General features: G+C 50.4%; 1 protein-coding gene across 4 annotated transcripts in view; it reads right to left on the bottom strand.

Moving 5' to 3' along the window:
- MLXIP (MLX interacting protein) overlaps window positions 1-9,848 on the bottom strand; it is a 67,373-nt gene extending 57,525 nt beyond the window's left edge. For 2 of the 4 annotated variants that reach the window (XR_008512414.2, XM_024256780.3), the window contains exon 1: window positions 9,322-9,848. Coding sequence is in view for 2 of the 4 variants with exons in the window: in XM_024256780.3 (XP_024112548.1) it covers window positions 9,322-9,734 (413 nt within the window). In the remaining 2 variants the exon portion in view is untranslated. The remainder of the gene's footprint in view (window positions 1-9,321) is intronic. The other 2 variants (XR_008512415.2, XM_024256781.3) reach the window with 1 other exon arrangement.
- Between the last annotated feature and the right edge of the window lie 16,623 nt (window positions 9,849-26,471).

Genomic DNA, 26,471 nt, shown 5'->3' with positions numbered 1-26,471 from the left:
CTTCTACCCACAGCCACCTCTTTGCAGGAGCTGCTCCATCTTCTTGTAGGAGCTTTTTCTGACTCCTCAGTCTTTCCTCTTCACCATTGGGATTCTTCATGCTTACTTCCGAGACTTAAAGGTGGATGACATGGAATCCTGTTCCTAGAATTCTTTCTCCAGATGCTGGAGCCCCTTCTGGAGCTACCAAAATCACCCCTTCTCTACTGCCTCCTTCTAGGAGATTTTTCTGATGGTGCAGTCAACTCCCAAATACATCAAGAATGCTGGGCTTGGAGAGGTCTCTAGGGTATTCAAAGCAGACAGTATTTCTCCAGCACCACCAGACTCAGCTGAGCAGAAACAGCCCGCAGGAGGTGCATATTCCACGCCACTCAGAACGCAAGCTCCAAACTCCAAAGCCTCCCCTGGAGAGGGACAGCAGAGCGGGAGGGGCAGGGGAGCAAGAAGAAACCTAGGGCACCTGGGTAGGGCAAAGTAGGCGGCTGTGATGTCCACCACACTGACAGCCCTCAGCCCTTCTCAGGGAAGCTGCCCGCCCACAGCTCTGGCTGTCAGGGCAGCCCCCAGGCAGCCGAGCTTTGTGCACTGTGGTGTCCTCAGCGTGACATACCCCAGCTTCACAGCTGACCGCTCCTTCCCCAGCCTTCTTCATTTCAGTAATGGCCCCGGCTGCCCAGGCCAAACCTCAGAGTCACTGTTGATTCCTTTCTTCCTTTCATCTGCCAGGTCCAATTCACCAGCAAGTCCAAAAACCACCCTGAATCCAGCTCCTCACCACCTCGCTGCTACCGTCCTAGTCTGAGGCTGGAGCTCCACAACCGCCCAACTGGTAGCCTCACTCCTGCTCTCACCCTCCCTAGACCCGTCTCCTGTAGACTGGCCCAAGCCGCCCTGTGGAGATGAACCAGTACTCCCCAGTGCCACCAAAACCATCTCCTAACTTCCTACCCTGGCCCACAAGGCCCCTTGCCTCTTCTATCTTACCTCCTGCCACTCACTCCTGCCCTCAACATTCTGGCCAAGTCGGCCTTCTTTCTAACCTTGCGATGCGCCAAGCTCACTCCAGCGAAGGCCTCTGCCTGGGCCTCTTCCCGCACCTGGAACGACCATTGTGCCTGGCTCCTACTTGACACTTAGGTTTCAGAGTTCACCCAGAAAGGTCACCTCCTCCAGAGGACTTCTCTACCCAGCCTAAAGTAGCCACCCACCCTCCAGTACTCTCAAGCCTTCATCTTCTATTCTTGCCTGCACTCACAATATAAGACCTGATGTGCTGACAATCCCCCCACTAGCATGGAAGTCCCATGAGGGGAGAGGACTAACCCGCCTTGCTTACCACTGTATCCCCAAGGGCTAGAACCGTGCCTGCACACAACAGGATGTGCCTGATTAATACTTCTGGAGGGAAAAAGCATTCGTGCTGGTGCGGCCAAACCCAGCTCATAGCCAGCCTCATGCTCTAGGGCCCGGCCAGCCAGGCTCCCTCTCAATTAGCCCTCATAGGGCTAATTCAATTAGACAACCGCCAAGAGTGTTGATGGTCCCAGGAAGCTCATAGCAAGGTCCATATGTGAGATACAGGCCATGGCAGGCTCAAGCTGGGCGGATCCAGAAGCTCCCAGGAGCAGAGCTTTGTACCAGAAAAGAAACAGGGTGGTGGGTGACAGCCGGCGGCAGCGCAAGAAGCAGGGCTGCAAAGACGGCAGGGCTGGCCTGTGAGAGCCAGTCTCTTCAAGGCGTCTGGCCGGACAGTGAAGAGGAGCATCTCCCCTGCGGGGGACCTGGCACTGCCTGGAACCCAGGACCAGTCTCCACTGAAATCGGCCAGTCCTCACAGTCCTGGAATTAGCATGAGGTGACCGGCACCCCCATTCCACAGGCCAGCACGAGGGTCCCTGATCCACGCGGCCAGAGAACTCTGCCAAAAACACACACCCTGTGGCCTGAATTCTAATCACAGACAAGAGAACTCCAACAAAATACAGAAAGTAATCACCTAAGACACTGGCTATCTGGACTGCACATTTTACACCCAAGAAGTAATTTGATTCTAGGGAATGCGAGCTCAGGCTCTCATCAGCCATCACATAAATCCTTTAAAAAAAGGAAAATTAACTTTCTACAATACCCTATTATAGAAATTATACCAGGGAACAAGGATCCACTTTACAAACCTTTCCTTTTATAACCAGGGCCCTCCTATCACTAGATCCCCTCGCTGGTGCCGAGGACCCACGGCATAGCTCAATCTTAAGCCCGGCGTGGGCTCCTCTGCTCTCCTGTGGTGGGAGAAGAGTGAAGATGAGTTTCCTGTTGTCACTGTAACAAATTACCGCAAACTTAGTGGCTTAGAACAACAGACTTTATGATTTTACAGTTCTAGAGGTCAGAGGTCTGATTTGGGTCTCACAAGATTCAGCAGGGCTGCGTTCTTCCCAGAAGCTCTGGGGGAGAACCCGTCCCCTCGCCTTTTCCAGCTCTGAGGGGCCCATATTCCCAATCCCGTGGCTTTCCTCCATCTTCAAAGCTGCCAACAGCAGCTGACGTCCTTCCTCCGCTGCTCACTCTCTGGTTCTCTCTTTGATTCCCTCTTAATTTTAAGGACCCCTGTGATTACACCCAGGCTCACTCAGATAATCCAGATAATCTCCCTATTTTAAGGTCAGTAGACCAGCAACCTTAATTCCATCTGTAACCTTAATTCGCCTTTGCCATATAACCTAGCGCAGTCACAGGTTCTGTAGATGAGGATGTGCACATCTTTGGGGGGCCATTAATCTGCCCACCACACCTGTCCAAGCAAGCCACGATACAAACACCATCCAGCAAAAGCACTTCTCTTGTTGTCCCACTCCACACCAATGTCCCCTAAAGCACCGTTCCATAAAGGTTGTGTTTGTCTCTGCAGAGCTCAAGATAAACACAATTCACCTAACTTGTTAGCCTGCAAGTAAGAAAAGAAAAACAAACAAACAAAAAAACAGCCTGACCAACATGGTGAAACCCCGTCTCTACCAAAAATACAAAAATTAGCCAGGTGTGGTGGCATGTGCCTGTAATCCCAGCTACTCAGGAGGCTGAGGCAGGAGAATCGCTTGAACCCAGGAGGCGGAGGTTGCAGTGCAGTGAGCCCAGATCGCGCCACTGCACTCCAGCCTGGGCGACAGAGCGAGACTCCATCTCAAAAAAAAAAAAAAAAAATTAGCTACAGATTATAAAGTTGGCTTCCAGGTCCCTGAGTGTCCCTTTCAATCCACAGATGATTCTTAATCTCCTAGGATGTGCTGAAGCTGTTAGGCTTAGCGGGGAAGTCAAAGGTGAAGACGGCAGGGATTCTGATAAGCCAGGATCACATAATGACACAGGCTGAATGACATCAGGGTGGCTTCCAGGGGGATGTGACGTTCATGCACTCTGGGAAGCACACGGTTTCACCAGCAGGGAGGGCAGCCACAGAGAGACATGGAGTGGCCCGAGGCATCCACCTTCCCCATCTGGGTTTCCCCCTCTGGAGAGGAACTGGCATTTGCACTCTCCTCTAACAGAAGCCGGGCTTTTGTGGGCAGATGAGGTAGGTCACTCTTCTCCTCGAGACACTTTTCCGTGGACATGTTGTGTAACCTCTCGGCAACACAGCTAATTAACTTCTGAGCTTTGGTTTTTTATTTTTTATTTACTTATTTATTTTTTAAAATGAGGATTCCACCACCACCTACCTGAGACGGTTGTTGTGTGAGTTGCTTAAGATCATGTTAAGAGGCCAGGCACAGTGGCTCACGCCTGTAACCTCAGCACTTTGGGAGGCTGAGACTGGCCGATCACTTGAGGTCAGAAGTTTGAGATCAGCCTGGCCAACATGGCAAAATCCTGTCTCTACTAAAAATACAAAAACTTGGCTGGGCGTGGTGATGCATACCTGTAATCCCAGCTACTTGGAAAGCTGAGGCAGGAGAATCGCTTGAACCTGGGAGGCGGAGGTTGCAGTGAGCCGAGATCGCGCCACTGCCCTCCAGCCTGGGTGACAAGACCAAACTCCGTCTCAAACAACAACAAAAAAGGTCATGGAAAGAGAATGTGGAACATAGTAAATGTTCAGTCTGTATGAATTCTCTTTTCTTCTCCCACCCGGAAAATAACCTCCCTCCATCCTCTCCTCTAACCTCGTCACCTGGACTCTTTCCCCAAGTCTTCCTCCCCTTCCTCTCCTTCCTCCCCTTCCAGCATGTGGGCAATGAACCAACCAGCGTCTACAAGCAATGGAAGTTTGGTCCCGCACCACTAAAGCGGGGAGCACTGGGGCTTCCTGTTGGGTAATGTAATCGGTAATCTTTGAGAGTTAACAGCTAAAGGGGAGATACACATTAAACCCTGATGTCAGGAAAACCATCCGCACTGCTCCTGGTCATGTCAACACACACACACACACACACACAATCTGGCTGAGACATCCTTCTCAGTAGTGTCACAAGACCTGGTCACAGTTATCACAGCCCTTACTAACTGTTTTATAACTGTCTATCTGTCCCCACGCCTAGCCTGTGAGCCCCTTGAGGAGAGAGACTGTGTTTTTCATTTCTGCAGCCCCGGCTCCCAACTCAGTTTCATCTCTGCAGCCCCGGCTCCCACCTCAGTGCACACCCTGCAATGGCACACTATCTAATGGTTAAAGACTGAAGAATGCAGGAGAAGAAACACTGCTTATCTTCGGTATGACTGCAAAAGAGAAAAACCAATTTAGTATTTGCATGAAAGGTTTCCACTTACAACTGGTTAACTGTGCCTAGCATTAGACGGTACCTCTATTGAAAACTCAAAGTTTGGAGGACACAGCGCTCTAACCTTTAGCCCTTGCTACTCCTTAAGTCTGGCATAGATTCCCGCTTTGATCAAGAATGAAGGGTTAGCCGGGCGCAGTGGCTCACGCCTGTGATCCCAGCATTTTGGGAGGCTGAGGCAGGCAGATCACCTGAGGTTGGGAGTTCGAGACCAGCCTGACCAACATGGAGAAACCCCATTTCTACTAAAAATACAAAATTAGTTGGGCGTGGTGGTGCATGCCTGTAATCCTTGCTACTTGGGAGGCTAAGGCAGGAGAATCACTTGAGCTCAGGAGGCGGAGGTTGCAGTGAGCCGAGATCGCACCATTGCACTCCAGACTGGGCAACATGAGCGAAACTCCGTCTCAAAAAAAAAAAAAAAAAGAATGAAGGGTTACTATACAAAGCATTCGTGGAGGGGGCCACTTTTTAGAAACTTACATCCCAAGGCTATCTTCCAAGCCCTAATTTAAGTCTCTCCAAACACCCACTTCTTAAACAGAAACCTATTTTCCAGAAACTGCTTATCTCTAAATACAGAAAAAGACTATCTCTTCCCCCCACCACCGGAAATATTCATACCAACGCTCCCTGAAATAAGGAGTTTCTAAAAAGGCAAAGAAATGGAACCAAAACCAACCACAAAAAGGTACACACTCAAGTGTTCAGAATCTGTAGGTGGGGGCTGGGCACAATAGCTCACTCCTATAATCTCATCGCTTTGGAAGGCTGAGGTGGAAGGACTGCTTAAGGCCAGGAGTTCAAGACCATCCTGAGAGGCATAGCAACACCCCATATCTACAAAAAATAAAAAATTAGCCAGGCATAGTAGTGCATGCTCACAGTCCCAGCTACTCAAGAGGCTGAGACAAGAGGATTGCTTGAGCCTGGGAGGTCAAGGCTGCAGTGAGCTGTGATCACATCACTATCCTCCAGACTGGGCAACAGAGCGAGACCCTATCTCAAAAAAAGGAAATTCTGTGTGGAGGATATACATGTGTGACATTCCTTACAGTGTTAAGAGGGCAAGAACCATGAACTATGTTCTACAGTACATAGCTCCATTGTAGAGCCTCAGAAAGCACCCGGCCAAATCAAGAATGCTTCTATTTAGTATTTGTCAAGCAGGCATTCGAAAGCTCAGCTAAGACCCTGGTTAGATACACTATTTCCTTCAGTTCATAGAACTGATGAATGCAGATGCAGAACTAAAATTCTGCCATAACCCACTTGCTATGCGGAGCCCGTTAAACCCTCCTCTTGTGTGTTACTTGCCAGGCACTAGCCCCATTCCCAGCTGCATTCCCAGAGGTTATCTCTGCTGATCCTCACTTCCACCTTGCAGGGAAATTTTATCTTTCCCATTGAATAGCATTCTTAGACTTCAGAAAATGTATGCTTAGGGATTTTTTCCATCATTAACACCTGGTTTGCCTCGGGGAAAGGCAACCCCTTCTCTCCAAAATGTCCCAATAATTGAGCACATGTTTCTGGACCAAATCAAGACCCTTCGCCACAGGGCTTCTCAGCAAAACAAAGTGAGAAGGACAAGGAATCCCATCTGCACGGTTCCCTACCCAGCAGGCCCTGGGCACACTCACATCCAAGTCCTCAAACACCCTGTTCCCCACCCAAAGTCAGCCCCGGGCAAAGACCCTTCAGGAAGTGAAGCCCTGCCAGTTCAGGAATGGATCACAGTCAGAATCCCTAGGCCACTTCTCAGGACTCGGTAAAAAATAACCACAACTTCCCCTGCACTTGGTTCCTCCCCAAAGAGCTGTTGAACCTCATCTGGAAACAGCTGGGAGGCGGCAGCTAACAGGAAATCAAACAACAACAAAAAAAAGCAGAGTGTACCACGGAGAGTTAGACAGCTAGAACGAAGAGGCCAGGCGACAGACAGGAAGTTGAAGTTAGAAAGAACCTAGGCCAGAAACAGTCACACAGAAGAGGAGACCCAGCTGGCCTTCCTCAGCTCGGGCAGGAGGGGAGGACCCAGATAGCCAGCAGGGAAGGCACGAACCCCACCAGGATGGAAGCCAGACAGGCTCTGAGGTTAAGTCTTCTTTCTGCCCTGCCCCCAATCCCTTTTTTTCTTCTTTCTTTTTCTTTTTTAGAGATGGGGGTCCTGCTACATTGCCCAGGCTGATCTTGAACTCCTGGGCTCAAGCAATCCTCCACCTCGGCCTCCCAAAGTGCTGGGACTACAGACATGAGCCACCACGCCCCACGTTGCCTCCAATCTCAACCTTCCTTCCCTGAAAGCCAGGTAGCAGTCCTCACTAGGAGAGCTGGGGTCAGAAACTCACCTTCCTCTAGCTTCTTTCTGTGCCACAGACTACAGCCCAGACAACTGGTTTTGAGTCATTCGTCTGTCATCCATACCAAAGTTCTACACTGCCAACTAAACCCAGCGCTGGACAAACCAGCCTCACACAGACAGACAAAGGGCATCTTCATGAGAAATGACTGGACAGATCCCATCTGAGGGCCTGTGGTGCTAGACCTTAGGTGGCCGACCTTAGACAGCAGGAGACCTTAGGCACAGGGAAAAGCAGCGAAAGTGAGAGAGCCAAGACAGCAAGGTAACCTTCTTGCACCAAACTGATGGTGCATTTTGCAATCAAGAAAGTTAACTGAGCAATGGCCAGCTGCCAAAATATTTTTGAGAGAAATGAAAAAAAAAATGCCATTACTAAAATTCTTTGGTGTTGTTTAATAAGCCTTTAGGTTATCCAAACAGAGTGCAAAGGGGAGACTGACTTAGTTTTCATTTAGCAGAGCTTACTTAAGTGAGACCTTTCCAGTCCATGCCCCCCGTGACTCATCCATTCTCTCACTGTATATGTAGAAGTTTATATTAAAATAAAGAAGAGGATTAAGTTTCTTAATAAGATACATTCCAGTCTTTCACCTCGAGCTTTGTTTGAAAAGGCTCTCTCAAGGCATAGCATATGCTGCGATCCAGTCAGGTTTGATTCCAATGGAACTGCTCAAAATCAGACTGGAGGGCGCACAGGGCTGCAGCCTCAACACCATTTGTTTTTTAAAAAGCAGAACATCTTTACAGGCTCAGTGCCAGCTCAAACTGGCAAGACCAGAGAATCAGCACAGACTGACCAATGTGCCGGGTAAGGGGGATCGGAGGAGGAGCTACGGGAACAGATCATCAGGGAAACTTTCAAGAGAGGAAATAGGGGTGTTTCAGGAACATAACAAAGAACAAGTTGACTAATCGTTTATTCCAGGGACCGCGGCGGTGAGGGGGGTGCCATCCAGGGCTAAGTATCTAATATTTTAACTCCAGGTAAAAGCATAACATTTAAACCTGGATATGCTTGGGGCTCACAGCTCTCTTAAAAAGGTGAGGTGAGGGGGGCAAGATATTCCTGCTCTTTTATTACGCTGTTTATGGAGTCTCCTAGGAAACTTCTCCCGAGATGCCTCCAGAGCAGACCTAAGACAGCCCCCGCTAGTCCAGCTCCTAATGCAATAAGCTTAACTCAGCAGAGATCCTATCATGAGCTTTCTGCAGGGCCAAGCTGCTCAAGGCCGCTGCTGCCGGTCCAAAGAAGTTCTGTTGCGCAGACAGAAAAGTTACCTGCAGCAAATACCTAATATTCATAATGGGAAAGGGAGAGAGAGTGAAAAAGTGCTTTAATCTTTGAGGGCCAGGCATTTTCTGTGACTTGGAAAAGAGGAATCTCTGCCCAGAGCCGAATCCACATGTCAGAATGGTGTCTGGGATATCTGCCCTCAACAATGACATCTCCCTCATATAATGTTTCAGGACCGGCCAGAAAACCCTCCAACTTGCCAGAAGGACAGACTGCACCTCCAACAGCTGTGGCACCAAAAGTCTTCTTAGGAGGCACCCAAGGCCCTCCCGAGATGGGGGAGGGCCTCCCGATGAGGTCGTAAGGGGGCCAGCCTCCAGGTGCAGGGACACCTAAGTCTGGCCAAGCACTGGAATAAGCAATTTACCTATCTCACTCCATCCCCACAACAGCCCCTTGGAAGCAGACACTACAGTCATTCCCCTTTTATAAAGGAGGAAACAGGCTCCGAGGTGTTACAACACCATTAAACAGCAGAGCCGGCCTCCAGTTACCCCGAACAGGTGGTCCTGACCGCTGCTGGATATGGGGGAAACACATAAAGCGTTTGGAGGAAGGAGTCGATAGAGTCGGGTAACACAAGATGCAGCCAGTGTTTATACCTCTTCCTCGTCCAAGATCGGTGGCCCCAGGACACTGGAGGGGAGGGCCTGGATGGGGAACGTGAACCCGAAAGGACCCCGGCACCGCTGGCAGGAGAAGAGGCCAGGACCCCGGCCCCTCTGGCAACGCGGGGAACCCCAGATCCATAAACCCTCCCGAAGGAGGAAGACCCAAAGGGAATACACGAAGCCACGGGGTTGCCAGGCGGCCCTTCCCTCCACGCTTGTTTTGTCAAACAGGGGCCTCCGGCCGGGGCCTCAGGGGGTCGCGGGGGTCCCTACCTGTAGGCCAAAGTCATGCACTCGAAGAGCTTGGTGAGTGAGGCGTCGATGGACAGGTGGCAGGAGCTAGTCTTGCCGAAGCTGTAGGTCTGGCACGTCTGTTTGTTGACCGTGTCGAAATCGTAGCCCTTCTTGGGCGGGTGCTCTCGGTGCGGCGACGACACCATGAAGTGGCCGCTGTGGATGATCTGCTGGCGGCGCGGAGGTTCCTCGCGGCCCGGCCCGGCCCGAGGCGGCGGTGGCGCGGCGCTCGCGTGGGCCCGGGCCGGGGTGGCCGCGCCGGAGGCGGGCGGCGGGGACGGCTCATCCGTGTCCGAGTCGTCGTCGTCCTCGGGCACCTGGGGCTTGAGCAGCACCTGGCGGCCCCGGCTGCGGGGCCGGCGCGGGGAGCACATGAAGACGTCGGCGGCCATGAGAAGGGCTCGGCCGGGGGCATCCCCCGGAGCCCGGGGCAACGCTACAAGCCCGCAAGGCTGAGGGGCGCCGGCCCGGCCCGGCCCGCGCGCCGACTGTCCGCGAGCGCGCGGCGCGGCGGGAGGGGGAGGGCTCCGGCCCCGGCGTGACGTCACCGAGGCTTCTGGGCCAATCGGCTGCCCGCGTCGGCCTCTTAAAGGCGCAGGGGAACCTTTCCTTAGCTAGGCGGACCAAAAAAAAAAGGGAAGCGGAGGCCACGCCTCCCGGCCGTGCCCCTCGCCACCTCCTCCTCTCCCGGCGTCCGCGGGTGCTGAGGGACACGGTGGCCGGGGGGAGCGGCTCGCCGGTGTCGCGGCCTGGGAGAGGCGTCGGCGGAGTGGGGCCGTGCTAGTCCCGCCCCCGCCCCGCTCCGCGCCCCGGGAGTCGCCCTGCGGCGTCGCCGCAGGCCCGGCCGGCTCCACGTGGTGGGTGCGGGTGGGGCTCCTCGGCCTCCATGCCCTGCTTTCCCCTGCCGGGCGGTACCGACTCCTCGCAGCTCACGCCTGACTTTCCCGGACCTGGTGGCTGTTGTCCCCATTATTCTCATCGTATTGATGGGAACACTGGGTGGGTGAATACCGACAGGATTTTTCTCAGACCTGGAGTCCACAGAGCTGGGAACTTGCTTCCCCTGCGCGTCCCCAGCTCGGCGCAGCTGTTGAGTGGCAGCGCCCCTGAGCCCAGCGACCTCCAGACCCCAGCTCTTTTAACTTCAACTCAGCATGCTGTTGTTATTTTTTTAAAGTTTGACGGACGAGCCAGCCCCCGAAACAATTCTAAAAGGGGAGTATCTGAGCCAGAGTTTTCTTCTCTGTCAAATGGTGAACAATCCCGGTTTCTCAGAAACTTGCGACAGTTTAAAAATGGCTATAGTGGGGCGCGGTGGCTCATGCCTGTAATCCTAGCACTTTGGGAGGCCCAGGCGGGTGGATCGCTTGAGGCCAGAAGTTCGAGACCAGCCAGGCCAACACGGTGAAACCCTGTCTCTACTAAAAATAACAAAAATTAGCCGGTCGTGGTCGTGCACCCCTGTAATCCCAGCTACTTGGGAGGCTAAGGCAGGAGAATCGCTTGAATCCCGGAGGTGGAGGTTGCAGTGAGCCGAGATTGCGCCATTGCACTCTAGCCTGGGCGACAGAGCGAGGCCCTGTCTCAAAAAGAAAAATAAATACAAATAAAAATAGCTATAAGTTGCTTAGCAGGCAGGCTGGCACAAAATGAGCGCTAAATAAATGTGCCACAGGTTGGAGGATTTGGATCAACCAGACCAGAGGTGCCTAGAAATTGCCAATAGTCCACCACTGTTTGACCTGCAGAAACGGCAACTTCGCGTGGCACAACCTCACTGACAGACACCTCTAGAAAGCTGTCAAGGTTTCCGGGGCTCAAAGCCAGTCTGGGGTGGGGGTGGCAGGGCATCAGAAGAACCAGTGAGGCCCATGAGCCAGGAACACCCATCCTAATCCTAGCAGGGCATCCAGAGTCCACAGCCACTCCTGCACTCTGCTTTGTTTTATTGTTGTTTTGTTTTTTGAGACAGAGTCTTGCTCTGTCATCCAAGGCTGGAGCACAGTGGTGCAATCACCATGTTGGCCAGGCTGGTCTGAAACTCCTGACCTCAAGTGAGGCCTGCCTTGGACTCCCAAAGTGCTGGGATTACAGGCATGAGCCACCTCGCTGGCTCTGCACTCGGCTTTGAAGCTGGTTTCAGTTCCAGATTTGGGTGGGGGGATGAGTACCCTGCCCCACCCTCTTCCTGACAAAGGCCTCCTGAAGGGAACAGAGGGCTCTCACCAAAATGGCTCCATTAACTTATTTCCAAATGTCTGTAAGGAAAAATGGGCTGGATGACTGGCAGTTTTCAGGCATGAGTTCTAGACTTCCCTCTTCTCCAACCTACTACTGTTCCCAATGCTGGTTGCAAGTGTTTGAAAGTCCATCCTTTGAGTTGCCTTCCTTTATCTCAAGACATGTCTCCTTGGTAAGTTTACATGTCCAGCCACTTTTTTTTTTTTTTTTTTTTTGAGACGGGATCTGGCTCTTTCACCTGGACTGGAGTGGAGTGGTGCCATCATGGCTCACAGCACCCTCAACCTCCAGGGCTCAGGCGATCCTCCCACCTCAACTTCCCAAGTAGCAGGACCACAGGTGCACACCACCGTGCCCTGCTAATTTTTGTATTTTTTATAGAGATGGGGTCTCGCCATGCTGCCCAGCCTGGTCTCGTCTCGAATTCCTGACCTCAAGTGATCCCCCTGCCTCAGCCTCCCGAGGTGCTGGAATTACAGGTGTGAGCCACCATGCCCTGCTTTTTTGTCTTTATGTTTACCTATATTTTCTTTCTTTTTTTTTTTTGAGACAGGGTCTCACTGTCACATTGGTGTGATCATGGCTCACTGTAGCCTCAACTTCCCCTGCCCAAGCTATCCTCCTACCTCAGTCTCCCGAGTAGCTGTGACCACAGGTGGGCACCACCACACCCAGCTAATGTTTAATTTTTTGTAGAGATGGAATTTCCCTATGTTGCCCAGGCTGGTCTCGAACTCCTGGGCTCAGGCAGTCCTCCCGCCTCAACCTCCCAAAATGCTGGGATTACAGGCATGAGCCACCACACCTGGCCTGTATTTTCTAATTTCCAAAATAAACATGTATTACTTATATACACATTTTTAACTTAAAAAGTTAAAATCAGTTTCCTGGGAGGAGATAAGCCCTAAAGCTGAGGTTGCAAAGTGGCAACCCATGGACCATATTCAGTGCAGAAACATGCCTTGTTTAATCCCACCATCAATTCCTAAGAGACTGTATTAGGGAAGACTCTTGGGGAAAATTGCAGTTAAAAATGCAAAAAGCAAAGGACCACTGCACGGGTGGTCCAGTCACGGAAGGTGCTCCAAGCTCACAATCAATGTCTGTAAGGTTAAGGAGGTGGTCTCGACTTCCCCTCCTGCTGAGTAGCGGGCAGCATCGGCAGGAGAGTGGCCATGCAGGATGGCGACCCAGGGAGCTAAAAATCCCACGATGACAAGGAGCCCCCACACCCAGACAAGCCACCAAAACCAGAGCCTCACAGCGTTGTCGTCTCTTCTCCACAAATCAGAAGAAACAGTGGATTGGAATCAAATCAGCAGTCAGACAAATAGAAATACCCAAGTATGAAGGGTTACACACCAGCACAAGTCAGCAAATAATTAAGGAAAGCCAGCACTCTGGGAGAAAGCGGGTACGTGAGAACTAGCAAGGGGGAGAAAGTTAACAAAGATTTTAAAAATAACTAATAGTTTAGGAAAGAACACAGAAGATTCTGTACCATGGAGCAATAGCCCATTATGAAAAAGAGGCAAATGAGGTCTTGGAAAATAAATATAAATATACAAATATACAAGTATGATATTTTTAAAAGCTGAGTTGAAATGAAAATGTAGAAAAAAAGCAAAGTGAATAAAGCTGAAAAACACAGCGGTAAGCTAAAAGATTAAACTGAGGGTTTACATAAAAAGTAACCAGACATGGTGGCACATGCCTCTAGTCCCAGCTACCTGGGAGGTGACGCACGAGAATCACTTGAACCCGGGAGGTGGAGTTTGCACCACTGCCCGCCAGCCTGGGCAACAGGGCAAGACTCTGTCTCAAAAAATACATAGGCCAGGCACGGTGGCTCACGCCTGTAATCCCAGCACTTTGAGAGGCTGAGGTGGGCAGATCACCTGAGGTTGGGAGTTTCAGACCAGCCTGGCCAACATGGTGAAACCCCGTCTCTACTAAAAATACAAAATTAGCTGGGCGTGGTGGTGCATGCCTGTAATCCCAGCTACTCAGGAGGCTGAGGCAGGAGAATCGCTTGAACCCAGGAGGCAGAGGTTTCGGTGAGCCGAGATCACGCCATTGCACTCCAGCCTGGGCAACAAGAGCAAAACTCCATCTCAAAATAAATAAATAAATAAACTGAGGGTTTCTCCCAGAAAACTGCCAAAAGGACAAAGAGAAGTTGTGACATGGAGGATCCATTTAGATAGTTACAGAAAGAAAGAAGTAAACAAGAGAGGAAATGACCAAAGCAGCAATAAAAGAAAATTTCCCAGTGATACAAACACAAGCCTTTTTTTATTTTTATTTTATGAACCTCCTCTTGGTTCAAGCAATTCTCCTGCCTCAGCCTCCAGAGTAGCTGGGATTACAGGTGCCCGCCACCATGCCCAGCTAAATTTTGTATTTTTAGTAAAGACAGGGTTTCACTATATTCACCAGGCTGGTTTGGAACTCCTGAACTTAAATTGTCTGCTTACCTTGGCCTTCCAAATTGCTGGGATTACAGACACAAGCCACTGTGCCCACCCAAGAGCTGCTTTAACTGGGGTGAGATGATGATATGATTTGGGTGTCCCCACCCAAATCTCATTTTGAATTCCCATGTGTTGCGGGAGGGACCCGGTGGAGGTAATTGAATCATGGGGGGCAGGCCTTTCCTGTGCTGTTCTAGTGATAGTGAATAAGTCTCATGAGATCTGATGATTTTTAAAAAGGGGAGCTTCCCTGCACAAGCTCTCTTCTCTTGTCTGCGGCCATGTGAGATGTGTCTTTCACCTTCCACCATGATTGTGAGGCCTCCCCAGCCACGTGGAACTGTGAGTCCATTGAACCTCTTTCTCTTGTAAGTTGCTCAGTCTCGGGTATGCCTTTATCAGCAGTGTGAAAATAGACTAATACAGATGATTTCTCATTTAGTGTGTTGTTGTTTTGTTTGTTTGTTTTGAGACAGGGTCTTACTGTGTTGCCCAGGCTGGAGTGCAGTAATACAATCAAGGCTTACTGCATCCTTTACCTCCTGGACTCAAGTGATCCTCCCACTTCAGCCTCCAGAGTAGCTTGGACTACAGGCATGTGCCATTACACCTGGCCAATTTATTAATTTTTTGTAGAGATTGGGTCTCTGCATGTTGCCCAGGTTGGTCTTGAACTCCTGGGCTTAAGTGATCCTCCCGCCTCAGCCTCCCAGAGTGCTGGGATTACAGGTTTGAGCCGTCACACCTGGCCTCATTGTAGTTTTGATTTGCATTACTCTGATGATCAATGATGTTGAGCATCTTTTCATATACCTGTTTGCCATTTGTATGTCTTCTTTTGATAAATGTCTATTCAGTTCTTTTGCCCATTTTAAATCAGATGACTAGATTTTTTTCCTGTAGAGTTGTTTGAGCTCCTTATATTGTCACCTCAATAAATTTTAGAGGATATAAGGTACAATGGTCTTTTCATCCATAGGCCACATTTGAAAGAATTACTACTAGAGGTTGTTCTCTCCAAGAAGACAAAAATGAAATTCAAGTACAAGAACGATATGGAATACAAGAAACAGTGTAGCACAAAAAAAACACCTTAAAACTGGGTTTTTAAAGTTATGATTAAAAAAGAGTTTTCACCAGGTCCAGTGGCTCACGCCTGTAATCCTATCACTTTGGGGGGCCAAGGCAGGTGGATCACCTGAGGTCAGGAGTTTGAGACCAGCCTGGTCAACATGGTGAAACGCCGTCCCTACTAAAAATACAAAAATTAGCCAGGCGTGGTGGCGTGTACCTGAAATCCCAGCTACTCGGGACACTGAGGCACGAGAATCGCTTGAACCTGGGAGGCGGAGGTTGCAGTAAGCTGAGATCGCGCCACTGCGCTCCAGCCTGGGTGACAGAGTAAGACTCCCTCTCAAAAAAAAAAAAAAAAAAAAAAATTATACCTCATTTCAGAAACATTTTTTAGAGGTCTTTCTTACTTTCTGATACTTTTTTTTTTAATTTAGTGATAGCATCCTTTTCTTGTTTTATGTATGCAATATTGTCTCTTACCTCTCCCAGAAGAATATTTTGAGTTTATTTGAAGTTATCTTTTGCTCCCTGCATTGTTTATATTTCTTTTTTTTTCTCTCTCTCTTAGTTTGTTTTGAACTCCCTCTTCATGTTGGAAGCTTTCCTCAGAAGTCTGGAAAGGAGCCCATGAGGATGACTGATAGGATCGGTGTGTACAGCAGGAGCATGGCCTGTCAGGGAGTAAGCCAGTGGGTGGCCAGGCAGCTCTTTGGTCAGAGGCTTCTAAATGTCAGTATCTGGAGGTCTTCTCTGTGGGTGGTTCTGATTGCCCGGGGGGACCTCCAACTGCCTTCTGGGAGTATGTATGTCTGGCTGCTCAGTTTCTGGAGCAAGGCCCGGGAAGAGGGCAGTCATTTTGCTGTTTGCTCTGCCCACTGCCACTAAATCTCTCTGCTGTCAGCCTCTGGCAACTCACTCCCTGCACTCAATGCCTGCCATCCCCAGTTCTGGAGCCTCTTTGATTTAATTTCTCCAGAAGCTAAACCTGGAGAGGGAGAGAGCTAGTCACCCGAGAGCACAGAGGATAGGGGATGAGAACCCGGAGATCTTACTGTTCCATATACAGACTTTGTTTTTAGTCCCCTCCCTACTGCAGCACTGAAGCCTCCAATTCCTGGGACTTTCTGGGATTCCAGGAGAGAACCGGCCTGCTTTTTTCTGGGATCTGCTTCTACAGGTTTGGAGCTACAGGTGTTGCCTTATTTCACTAAATATGGATTTTCTGCTTCTGTTTCTTGTTCTCTTTTACTTTGAGGGTGATTTAGGAGCAAAAGGGGTGACCATGTTTGTTTGTTTGTTTTTTTGAGATGGAGTCTGCTCTGTCGTCCAGGCTGGAGTGCAGTGGCCTGATCTCGGCTCACTGCAACCTCCGCCTCCCGGGTTCACGCCATCCTCCTGCCTTAGCCTCCCGAGTAGCCGCCACCATGCCCGGCTAATTTTTTGTATCTTTAGTAGAGATGGGGTTTCACTGTGTTAGCCAGGATGGTCTTGATCTCCTGACCTCGTGATCCGCCCGCCTCGGTCTCCCAAAGTGCTGGGATTAAAGGCGTGAGCCACCGCGCCCAGCCGGTGTTTTTACCATAGTAAAAACTAACATCTAGACAGTTTATTAAAATTTTGAATCATTTGCTAACATTGTAAAAATCGTGACATTTCATATTATAGGGACATTAGAATGTTAGGATTGGCTGGGCACCAGTGGCTCACGCCTGTAATCCCAGCACTTTGGGAGGCCAAGGTGGGTGGATCTTTGAGGTCAGAAGTTTGAGATCAGCCTGGACAACATGGTGAAACACCGTCTCTACTAAAAATACAAAAATTAGCCGGGCGTGGTGGCCCATGCCTGTAGTCCCAGCTACTCGGGAGGCTGAGGCAGGAGAATCGCTTGAACCCAGGAGGCGGAGGTTGCAGTGAGCTGAGATCATGCCATTACACTTCAGCCTGGGTGACAGAGTGACACTCCGTCTCAGAAAAGTTAGGATTTTCCTGAACTGTCAGAACACCTGACAACACTGGGCCCTTATTTCCACATGTCAGCAGCTGGAGCTCAGGAGCAACTATCCTCTTTATTTTTATATTATTTAATTTTTTTATAGAGACAGGGTCTCCCTATGTTGCCCAGGCTGGTCTTGAATTCCTGGGCTCTGGCCGGGCGCGGTGGCTCACGCCTGTAATCCCAGCACTTTGGGAGTCCGAGGCGGGCGGATCACAAGCTCAGGAGATCAAGACCATCCTGGCCAACATGGTGAAACCCCGTCTCTACTAAAAATACAAAAATTAGCCGGGCGTAATGGCACACGCTTGTAATCCCAGCTACTCGGGAGGCTGAGGCAGGAGAATCGCTTGAACCCGGGAGTCGGAGGTTGCAGTGAGCCGAGATCACTACTGCACTCCAGCCTGGCTGGCGACAGAATGAGACTCTGCCTCAAAAAAAAAAAAAGAATTCCTAGGCTCAAGGGATCCTCCTGCCTTGGCCTCCCAAAGTGCTGGGATTACAGGCATGAGCCACTGTGCACAGTCTGACTGTCCTCTTTATTCATTTATGTATTTATTTATTTTGAAACAGAGTCCCACTCTGTTGCCCAGGCTGGAGTGCAGTGGCACAATCTCAGCTCACTGCAACCTCCACCTCCTGAGTTCAAGTGATTCTCCTGCCTCAGCCTCCCGAGTAGCTGGGACTATAGGCACATGCCACCACGCATGGCTAATTTTTGTATTTTTAGTAGAGACGGGGTTTCACCCTGTTGGCCAGGCTGGTCTTGAACTCCAGACCTCAAATGATCCACCTGCCTCGGCCTCCCAAAGTGCTGGGTTTACAGGCATAAGCCACTGCGCCTGGAAAAGTTCTTTTTAATGTACAGTTCCAGGAGTTTTGACAAACATACAGTCAAGTGATCACTACCACAATCAAGATATAGGACAGGCCAGGCGCGGTGGCTCGTGCCTGTAATTCCAGCACTTTGGGAGGCTGAGGCAGATGGATCATTTGAGGTGGAGTTCAAGACCAGTCTGGCCAACATGGTGAAATACACAAATTAGCTGGGCGTGGTGGCATGAGCTTGTAATCCCAGCTACTTGGGAGGCCGAGGCAGAATTGCTTGAATCTGGGACACGGAGGTTGCAGTGAGCCAAGACTGCACCACTGCACTTCAGCCTGGGTGACAGAGTGAGACTGTCAAAAAAAAAAAAAAAAAAAGATATAGGACAGGACAAGCACAGTGGCTCACACCTGTAATCCCAGCACTTTGGGAGGCTGAGAGGGGAGGATCGCTGGAGCCCAGGAGTTGGAAACCAACGTGGGCAAGATGGCAAGATCCTGTTGGTACAAAAAAATTAAAAATTAGCCAGGCATGGTGGCGTGAGCCTGTGGTCCCAGCCACTCGGGGGGCTGAGACAGGAGAATCCCTTGAGCCCAGAAGTTCGAGGCTGCAATGAGCTATGATTGTGCCATTACACTCCAGACTGGATGACAGAAGAAGACCTTGTCTCTTAAAAAATATACACACACGCATATATATACATAGACATGTATACAAACACACACACACACACACACAGCAGTTCCAGTCCCCATCGTCACCCCCAGTTCCCACTTGCCCTTTGTAGTCAGTCCCTCTCTGCATTCTAGTCCCTGGCAACTACCCGTCTGTTTCTTGTTCCCATTGTTTTGCTTTTTCCGGAACAGAATCCTTCAAAAAGTAGCCTTGAGTGTGGCTTCTCTCACTTAGCATAATACGTCTGAGATTCTGCCCTGCTGCTGCATGTATCTGTAGCTCATTCCTTTTTATTGCTGTGTAGTATTTCATTTTATGAACGTACCACCACTGCGTGTTTATACATTTACCAGTTGAAGCCATTTTAGTTGTTTCTAGTTTTTGGTGGTTATGAATAAGACCAGTGTAAATATTTACATCCAGATTTTTGCACTTTTTTAAAATTTAGAGATAGGGTCTTGCTCTGTCGCCCAGGCTGGAGTGCAATGGCATGATCACAGCTACCTGGGGGACTGAGGTGGGTGGATCACCTGAGCCCGGAAGGTTGAGGCTGCAGTGAGCCGTGATCATACCACTGCACTCCAGCTTTGGTGACAGAGCAAGGCCCTGTCTCAAAAAAAGAAAAGAAAAGGAAAAAGAAGCTGGGCGTGGTGACTCACACCTGTAATCCCAGCACTTTGGGAGGCCGAGATGGGTGGATTGCTTGAGGTCAGGAGTTCGAGACCAGCCTGGCCAATATGGCAAAACCCCGTCTCTACCAAAAATATAAAAATTAGCTGGGCGTGGTGGAGCATGCCTGTAGTCCCAGGTTCTCGGGAGGCTGAGGCAGAAGAATCGCTTGAACCAGGGAGTCGAAGGTTGCAGTGAGCTGAGATCGCACCACTGCACTCCAGCCTGGCAATAAGAGCGAGACTCCGTCTCAAAAAAAAAAAAAAAAAATTAGCTGGGCATGGTGGCGCATGCCCTATAATCCCAGCTACTCGGGAGGCTGAGGCAGGAGAATTGCTTGATCCTAGGAGGCAGAGGGTGCAGTGAGCTGAGATCGCCCTACTGCACTCTAGCTTGGGCGACAAAGTGAGACTCCATCTCAAAAAAAAAAAAAGAACAACGAAGAAAAAAGAGAGTTCTTTATATGTTCTGGCTACAAGTCTTTTATCAGATACATGTTTTGCAAAGATCGTCTGGCAATCTGCTTGTTTTTTCAATCTCTTATCAATGTCTTTAGCAAAAAGCTTTGCCTAACCCCAAAGATTTTCTCCTGTTTTCCCTTAGGAGTCTTAGTTTTATGTTTTACATTTTGGTCTATGATCTATTTTGAGTGAATTTTGTGATAAGGTGCAAGATGTAGGTTTAACATTTTTGCACACAGATGTCCAGTTATTCTAGCATCATATGTTGGATGTTTGCAGTTATTATTAACACTGTCAGTATTCTCAAGGCTCCTGGGCTCAGGGGTCAGCAACGGTACCTCTGGCCCCAACTCTGCAGTTCAGTTGCCTGCCCCATATGCCCCTCAAACCTAACAGCTGGGGCCTGTTGCAGTTCTTTGCTTGCAGAAGACTTTGTTTCTGGTCTCTTTACCTCTTCTCTCTCTTCCTGAAATCTGCATAAAACAAACCATGAAAGGGCAGGGTGGCCTCGTGGTCTGGCAACGTCCCTTTGAAAATAAACAAGTGCAGAAACTGAAAGGCAGCAGCTACCTCTGGGGACTACTTGAGAAAGAGTTCAGAACCGGTGCATCCGCTGCGCGTGGCTGTCTTGCCCCAGCTGGGCGGCAGGTCGGATGTGGCAAAACCAAACAGGATCCCGATTGCTTCAGATGTCGCCTCTGGCCAGAGACCCCCAATGCCTCTGCAGCAAGCACCTAATTGTATTTATGGGGTGCAGGCAGAAGGGTTTCATGGCTCTTCTTTTTGCTAAAGCCCTCAACAGTTTGTACAGCCTTCCTCAAAGGTCCAGATCTAACTGGTTCCCATACAACCCTGGGAGGTGGGCAGGTCAGGGACAGTTACCTTTATCTTACACATAAGAAAACTGAAGCACAGAAGGGTGAAGAAATAGATGGGTGTGGGTTTGGAATTTTTTTTTTTTTTTTTTTGAGGCAGAATCTCACTTCATCACCCAGGCTGGAGTGCAGTGACGCAATCTCGGCTCACTGCAACCGCCATCTCCTGGGTTCAAGTGATTCTGCTGCCTCAGCCTCCTGAGTAGTTGGGATTACAGGTGCACACCACCATGCCTGGCCCTAACTTTTTTTTTTGAGACAGAGTCTCGCTCTGTTGGCCCAGGCTGGAGTGCAGTGGAGCAATCTCAGCTAACTACAACCTCCACCTCCCAAGTTCAAGCAATTCACCTGCCTCAGCCTCCTAAATAGCTGGGATTACAGGCACCCACCACCACTCCTGGCTAATTTTTTTGTATTTTTAGTAGAGACAGGGTTTCACCATGTTGGCCAGGTTGGTCTCAAAGTCCTGACCTCAGATGATCCACCCACCTTGGCCTCCCAAAGTGCTGGGATTACAGGTGTACCATGCCCGGCCACTCTGCTAACTTTTGTATTTTGGTAGAGGCAGAGTTTCACCATGTTGCCCAGGCTGGTTCTCGAACTCCTGACCTCAAGTGATCTGCCTGCCTCAGCCTCCCAAAGTGATGGATTTACAAGCAAAAAGAAGTTTTTTTTTTGGTCGGGGGGGAGGGGGTTAGGCAAAGCTTTTTGCTAAAGTCACAAAGATTTTGCCAGGCGGTTTTTTTTTTTTTTTTTTTTTTTTGAGATAAGATCTTGCTCTGTTGCCCAGGCTGGAGTGCAGTGGCACAATTTTGGCTTACTGCACTCTCCAACTCCTGGGCTCAAGTGATCCTCGCACCTCAGCTCCTGGGTAGCTGGGACTAAAGGTGTGTATCACATGCTTGGCTAATTTTTAAATTTTTTGTAGAGATGGGGTTTGGCTATGTTGCCCAGGGTGGTCTTGAAATCCTGGCCTCAAGCGATCTTCCAGAATTCATAATTCTCCCCACCACCCCGGCTGGAAATATCTCAAATGACCAAAGAATGGATAAGCACATTGTAGTACACTCATCCCATGGAATATTCTCCAGCAATGAGAATGAATGACAGTCTCACACAGCAGTATTGAATCTCACAAATACCATGTTGAGTGAAAGAAGCTAGACACACAAGAGCACACACTACATCATTCTGTGTATGTAAAGCTAAAAAATAAGCCAAAGAAATCGGTGCAGGTAGAAGTCAGGGTGTCGGCCACACTTAGAGGGGAAGTGACTAGACAGGGATAAGGGGACTGGGGATTAGTGATATTCTGTTTATTGATCCAGATGCAAGTCACGCAGGTATGTTCAGTGGGTGAAAAATCATTGAGCTATACCCTTACATGTTGATTAAATATTCAGGGCTGGGCACAGTGGTTCATGCCCGTAATCCCTGTAAATGCTCACGGAGGCCAAGGTAGGAGGAACACTTGAAGCCAGGAGTTCAACAGCAGCCTGGGCAACATGGTAAAATCCAGTCTCTACAAAAAAAAAAAGAAAAAAAAAAAAAAAAGCCGCGCATGGCGGCATGCACCTGTATGGTTCCAGCTACTCAGGACCCTCATTCAGGGTCTCACTCTGTCACCCAGGCTGGAGTGCAGTGGCACCATCAGGGTTCACTGCAGCCTTGACCTCCCAGGCTCAAGTGATTCTCCCACTCAGCCTTTCAAGTTAGCTGGGAACACAGGCCAATTTATGGGCTAACTGGGAAGTAACCCCACTGTAAATTGAAGAGCATCTGTATTCAACGCTGTTGTTGCATGGTGAAAGCAGCCAGGAACAATATGTAAATGAATGAGCATGGCTTGTTCCAATAAAATCTTATTTTAAAAAAATCGGGTGGGCTGGGCATAGTGGCTCAGGACTGTAATCCCGGCACTTTGGGAGGCCAAGGCGGGCAGATCACCTCAGGTCAGGAGTTCAAGACCAGCCTGGCCAACATGGTGAAACCCCATCTCTACTAAAAACACAAAAATTAGCCGGGCGTAGTGGCAGGCACCTGTAATCCCAGCTACTCGGGAGGCTGAGGCAGGAGAATCGCTTGAACCCCGGAGGTGGAGATTGCAGTGAGCCGAGATCATGCCATTGCACTCCAGCCTGGGTGACAAGAGCGAGACTTTGTCTCAAAATAAATAAATAAATAAAAATAAAAAAGGTAGTCAGCCAGATTTGCTGATTCCTGGTCTGCTGGAAGACAGGCTGGGTTCTGAAGCCTCCTTCACTGAGTCCCTGCAGGACCCTGTCCAAGTCGCTTCCCTGGCCTGAGTTATCCTTTCTGTAAATCGGGAGGCTGATTCCCTGCTATAAACCACCCTTCGGGGTTGCCAGGAGGTCAGATGAGCTCATCACGGAGGGAGCCCAGAGGGAGAAAAGAACAGGATTAAGAGCCTCTTGAGGTTCTCTGATGCAAAGCAGATTGCTTTTTCTGCCTAGGTCTGGAGAGAGAAAGCCATTGACCTCAAGTCACCCAGTGCATCCATGGGTACCAGTGTCCCAAGGGCATCCCAGAGGGAGACAGCACCCACAGGCTTGGCAGCAGATCCTGGTCCTTGCCATCCTGAGGTCTCTCCCCAGCCCCACCTGTGGAGAGAGAACAACAGTGAAGAGAGACTGGAAAACTGAGTCTCTAATAGGCTGTTCCTTTGAGCCCCTGGCCAGAAGCTATTTGGGTCTGCTTTAATGACTGAGCAGCCAGTGCCCAGGGCAGGGACGTGTTGTCTGACCTCCAGCCCTCTGCTCAGTCAGGCACGTCTCTCCTTCCTGTTCCCGGGTGGGCGCATCCCACAAGGCCTGACTCAGGCTGTGCCGCATCTGGAGCATGCTGTGCGGATGACTCCAGTGTCAATCACTTGGGGAAGAGGTGGGTCTTCAGAGAGCAAAGTGTAATTGAGGGCAAACCCAAGGCAACCAGGAGAGGGTCATTCTTCCCTTCCCTGTGCCTCCTGCTCTCGGAACTGGTCTTCCAAAGCTAGAGGTGCGTGAGGATAATGACTGTAAAATAGCAGTTAACATTTGAGATTCACCATGTGCCCGGGCCTGCTTTGAGCGCTTTACACGTGTTCATTTAATCCTCACAACAACCCTGGTAGGCACTATTATTCTCCCTGTTATACAGATGAGCAAACAGGGACCCAGAGAGGTTAAGATACTTGCCTGAGGTCACACTGCTCGGGAGTGGTGGAGCTCCGCGTGTTGAGGACTACAGAAGGGGATGCCTCATTGGTCCAAAACAGGTCCATATGGAGGAGTGGGGGCTCACGTGGGGTAAGACCCAGTGAAAACTTGCCTAAACCATCAAGGGCATTTATTGGCTCACAAAATTGAGATGTTCCGGGGGTTGTGCTGGCTTCAGGGCCGGCTGGGGCCAAGGCCCAAATGCTGCCCTTAATAAGCACACACTCACCGTCTTTCAGACCTTTCCTGTGATGGTTTCATTCTCAGGCTGATTCCTTCCCACGTGGAAGGAAAGATGGCCGCAGCCACTCCATTTGAGCAACTCCAGATGCTCCAGCAGAATTCTGTCCCACCAGTTCTCACCCAGGGCTGACTCTCATTGGGCCGCTATGGGCCATGTGCTCATCCCTGAAGCCAATTGTGGTAGCCAGGAGGCGGGACCATGGTGATTGGCTAGGACTGGGTCATATCACCACCCTGGGCTAGGTGTCCGCCCCACTTAAGGACGGGGAGGGAGGGCGACCCCTATGGGAAGAAGAGGGAAACAGAACTGGATAGACAAGGTCAATGGATGTCTAATCTGAGGCTCTGGAGGAAACATGCATTCTTCACCCAGAGGAGCGATAGAGGGAAGTTGGACTTGGCCTTTAGGGTCTGCAGTCCATCCTCGGCCCCACCACGGACCTCTGTGACACTTGTTGCCTTAGCATGGCCTGGAACTTGGACCTGAGCCTTTTCTGCCTACCTCCCCCAGCTGATCCCTTTCTCACCCCACCTCCCTGCCTACTGACCGCCTTCACATTGCCTGGGGCCACAGGGGCCCTGTTGCCTACTGCTGGCCCCCTGCTTGGCCTATTGTTCCAGTTCCCTGGTTGCCCGGCTGCCACCTCCAGTCTGGGCTTTTCCAATCCATGCTATTCGTTGGCAACACCATCCCTAGTCCAGCAGAGCCTTGGCTCAGAAGCCTCCAGCCCCTCTTTTGTGTCAAAAAGGAAAAACAAGCTGCTTAGCCCCAGGCCTGGTATTCCTCCAGTGTCCTAGGAGATTCCCTGACCCTTGCCATCAGAATGTCTGTATCCCCTAATTCCAAACTGTGGTCGGCATGGTAAAGCACTGCGGCTCACTTACCTGCCTGGGGGTTAAGGGTCAAGTTTGAGTCATTGCTGCCTAGGGCCCAGCACAGCTCAAACAATTTCTGCAAAGCCTACGTTTCTAGCTCCTGGGCATGAGACTGCTCTTTGATGAAGGGTGGTGGGAGAGGAAGTTAGGCGGCTCCAATGAGAGACACAGAGGAAGTTCCACAGAATGACTGTGAGACAGTGATCTAGGTGGGTGGAGACAAGGGAGGCAGGGGGAAAGGGCAGAAGCCTTAGAGAGAGGAGGGAGGGACAGCGATCCAGAGAGCGAGAGCTGGGAACAGACACGCAGGGAGGGCAGAAAGGAAGCGCGGGAACGTGTGCCAGTTCAGGCACTTTTTTTTTCCTTAAGCAAACAAGGCCTCTATGATTTGTGTTTTGTCAAGCTGAACTTTCCATATCAGGAGTTTATTTAGCTGAGCAGCCAATTCTGGTAAAAACACTGGAACATGTTAAAAAGGAACGGGTAGGAAGGAGAGTCAGACAGAACAAACAGGAGAGAGCATCTGCCTGCAGCCGGTCCACGCAGTGCAGCTTGGCCTAGACCCGCTGACACAACACCCCCACCCCTGCCAGCTCTCTTTAGGGGCTGACCCAAGGGCCAGGTGAGGCTAGACAGAGGTGGAGAAGTCAGCTTGGGGGAAGGAGTCTGGGCTGAAAGGGTCACGGCCCTGGGAAAGGTCTGGTTCCAGCCCGACCATGTAAGTCACTAGAGGCCGTTAGGACAAGTCAAGCCGAGGTTGCAGTCCACCCTATGCACTAATGCCCCTGAGTCCCTACCACAATCCAGAACCCCCTCAGAGACAGGGAAGCTGAAAACATGTCCCTGCTGGAACCCAGGTCTCGGGGTAGACGGATCAGGTGTGGCTTTTTTTTTTTTTTGAGACACAGTCTCACTCTGTTGCACCCAGGCTGGAGTGCAGTGGCGTGATCTCAGCTCATTGCAACCTCCGCCTCCCAGGTTCAAGCCATTCTCCTGCCTTGGCCTCCCAACTAGCTGGGATTACAGGTGCGTGCCACCACACCTTGCTAATTTTTGTATTTTTAGTAGACACGGGGTTTCGCCATGTTGCCCAGGCTGGTCTCGAACTCCTGACCTCAGGTGATCGCCCTTCTCGGCCTCCCAAAGTGCTGGGATTACAGGCATGAGCCACCACGCCTGGCCTCAGGTGTGGCTTTCAACCTGGGGGCCTGACCCGGCATGACAGCCCTGCAGGGGACTGTCCTGCTGTTTTCTCACCTGCACAAGGTGGCCGACAAGACCTGCCCACAAAAAGGAGCAACTAGTGGTTTGCCTGGCATCCAGCTGGTGCTTAATAATGGCAGCTCTTATGATTGTGGAAGGCAGCAGCTCCTGTGTGCAAGGAACTTGTGCGTCTTGTAGAATCAGGGCCACACGGCCATGCAAGAGAGGCCGGAGCAGCTGGAGAGGGACACCGTCACCATCGATCTGACTTTACTTACTTAAAATGCAACAAAACCACAAGGTA

Source organism: Pongo abelii, chromosome 10 (assembly GCF_028885655.2).
Source record: "Pongo abelii isolate AG06213 chromosome 10, NHGRI_mPonAbe1-v2.0_pri, whole genome shotgun sequence".
NCBI lineage: Eukaryota > Metazoa > Chordata > Mammalia > Primates > Hominidae > Pongo > Pongo abelii.
Note: the sequence above shows the minus strand (reverse complement) of the source record. Positions and strands in the feature narration are given on the sequence as shown.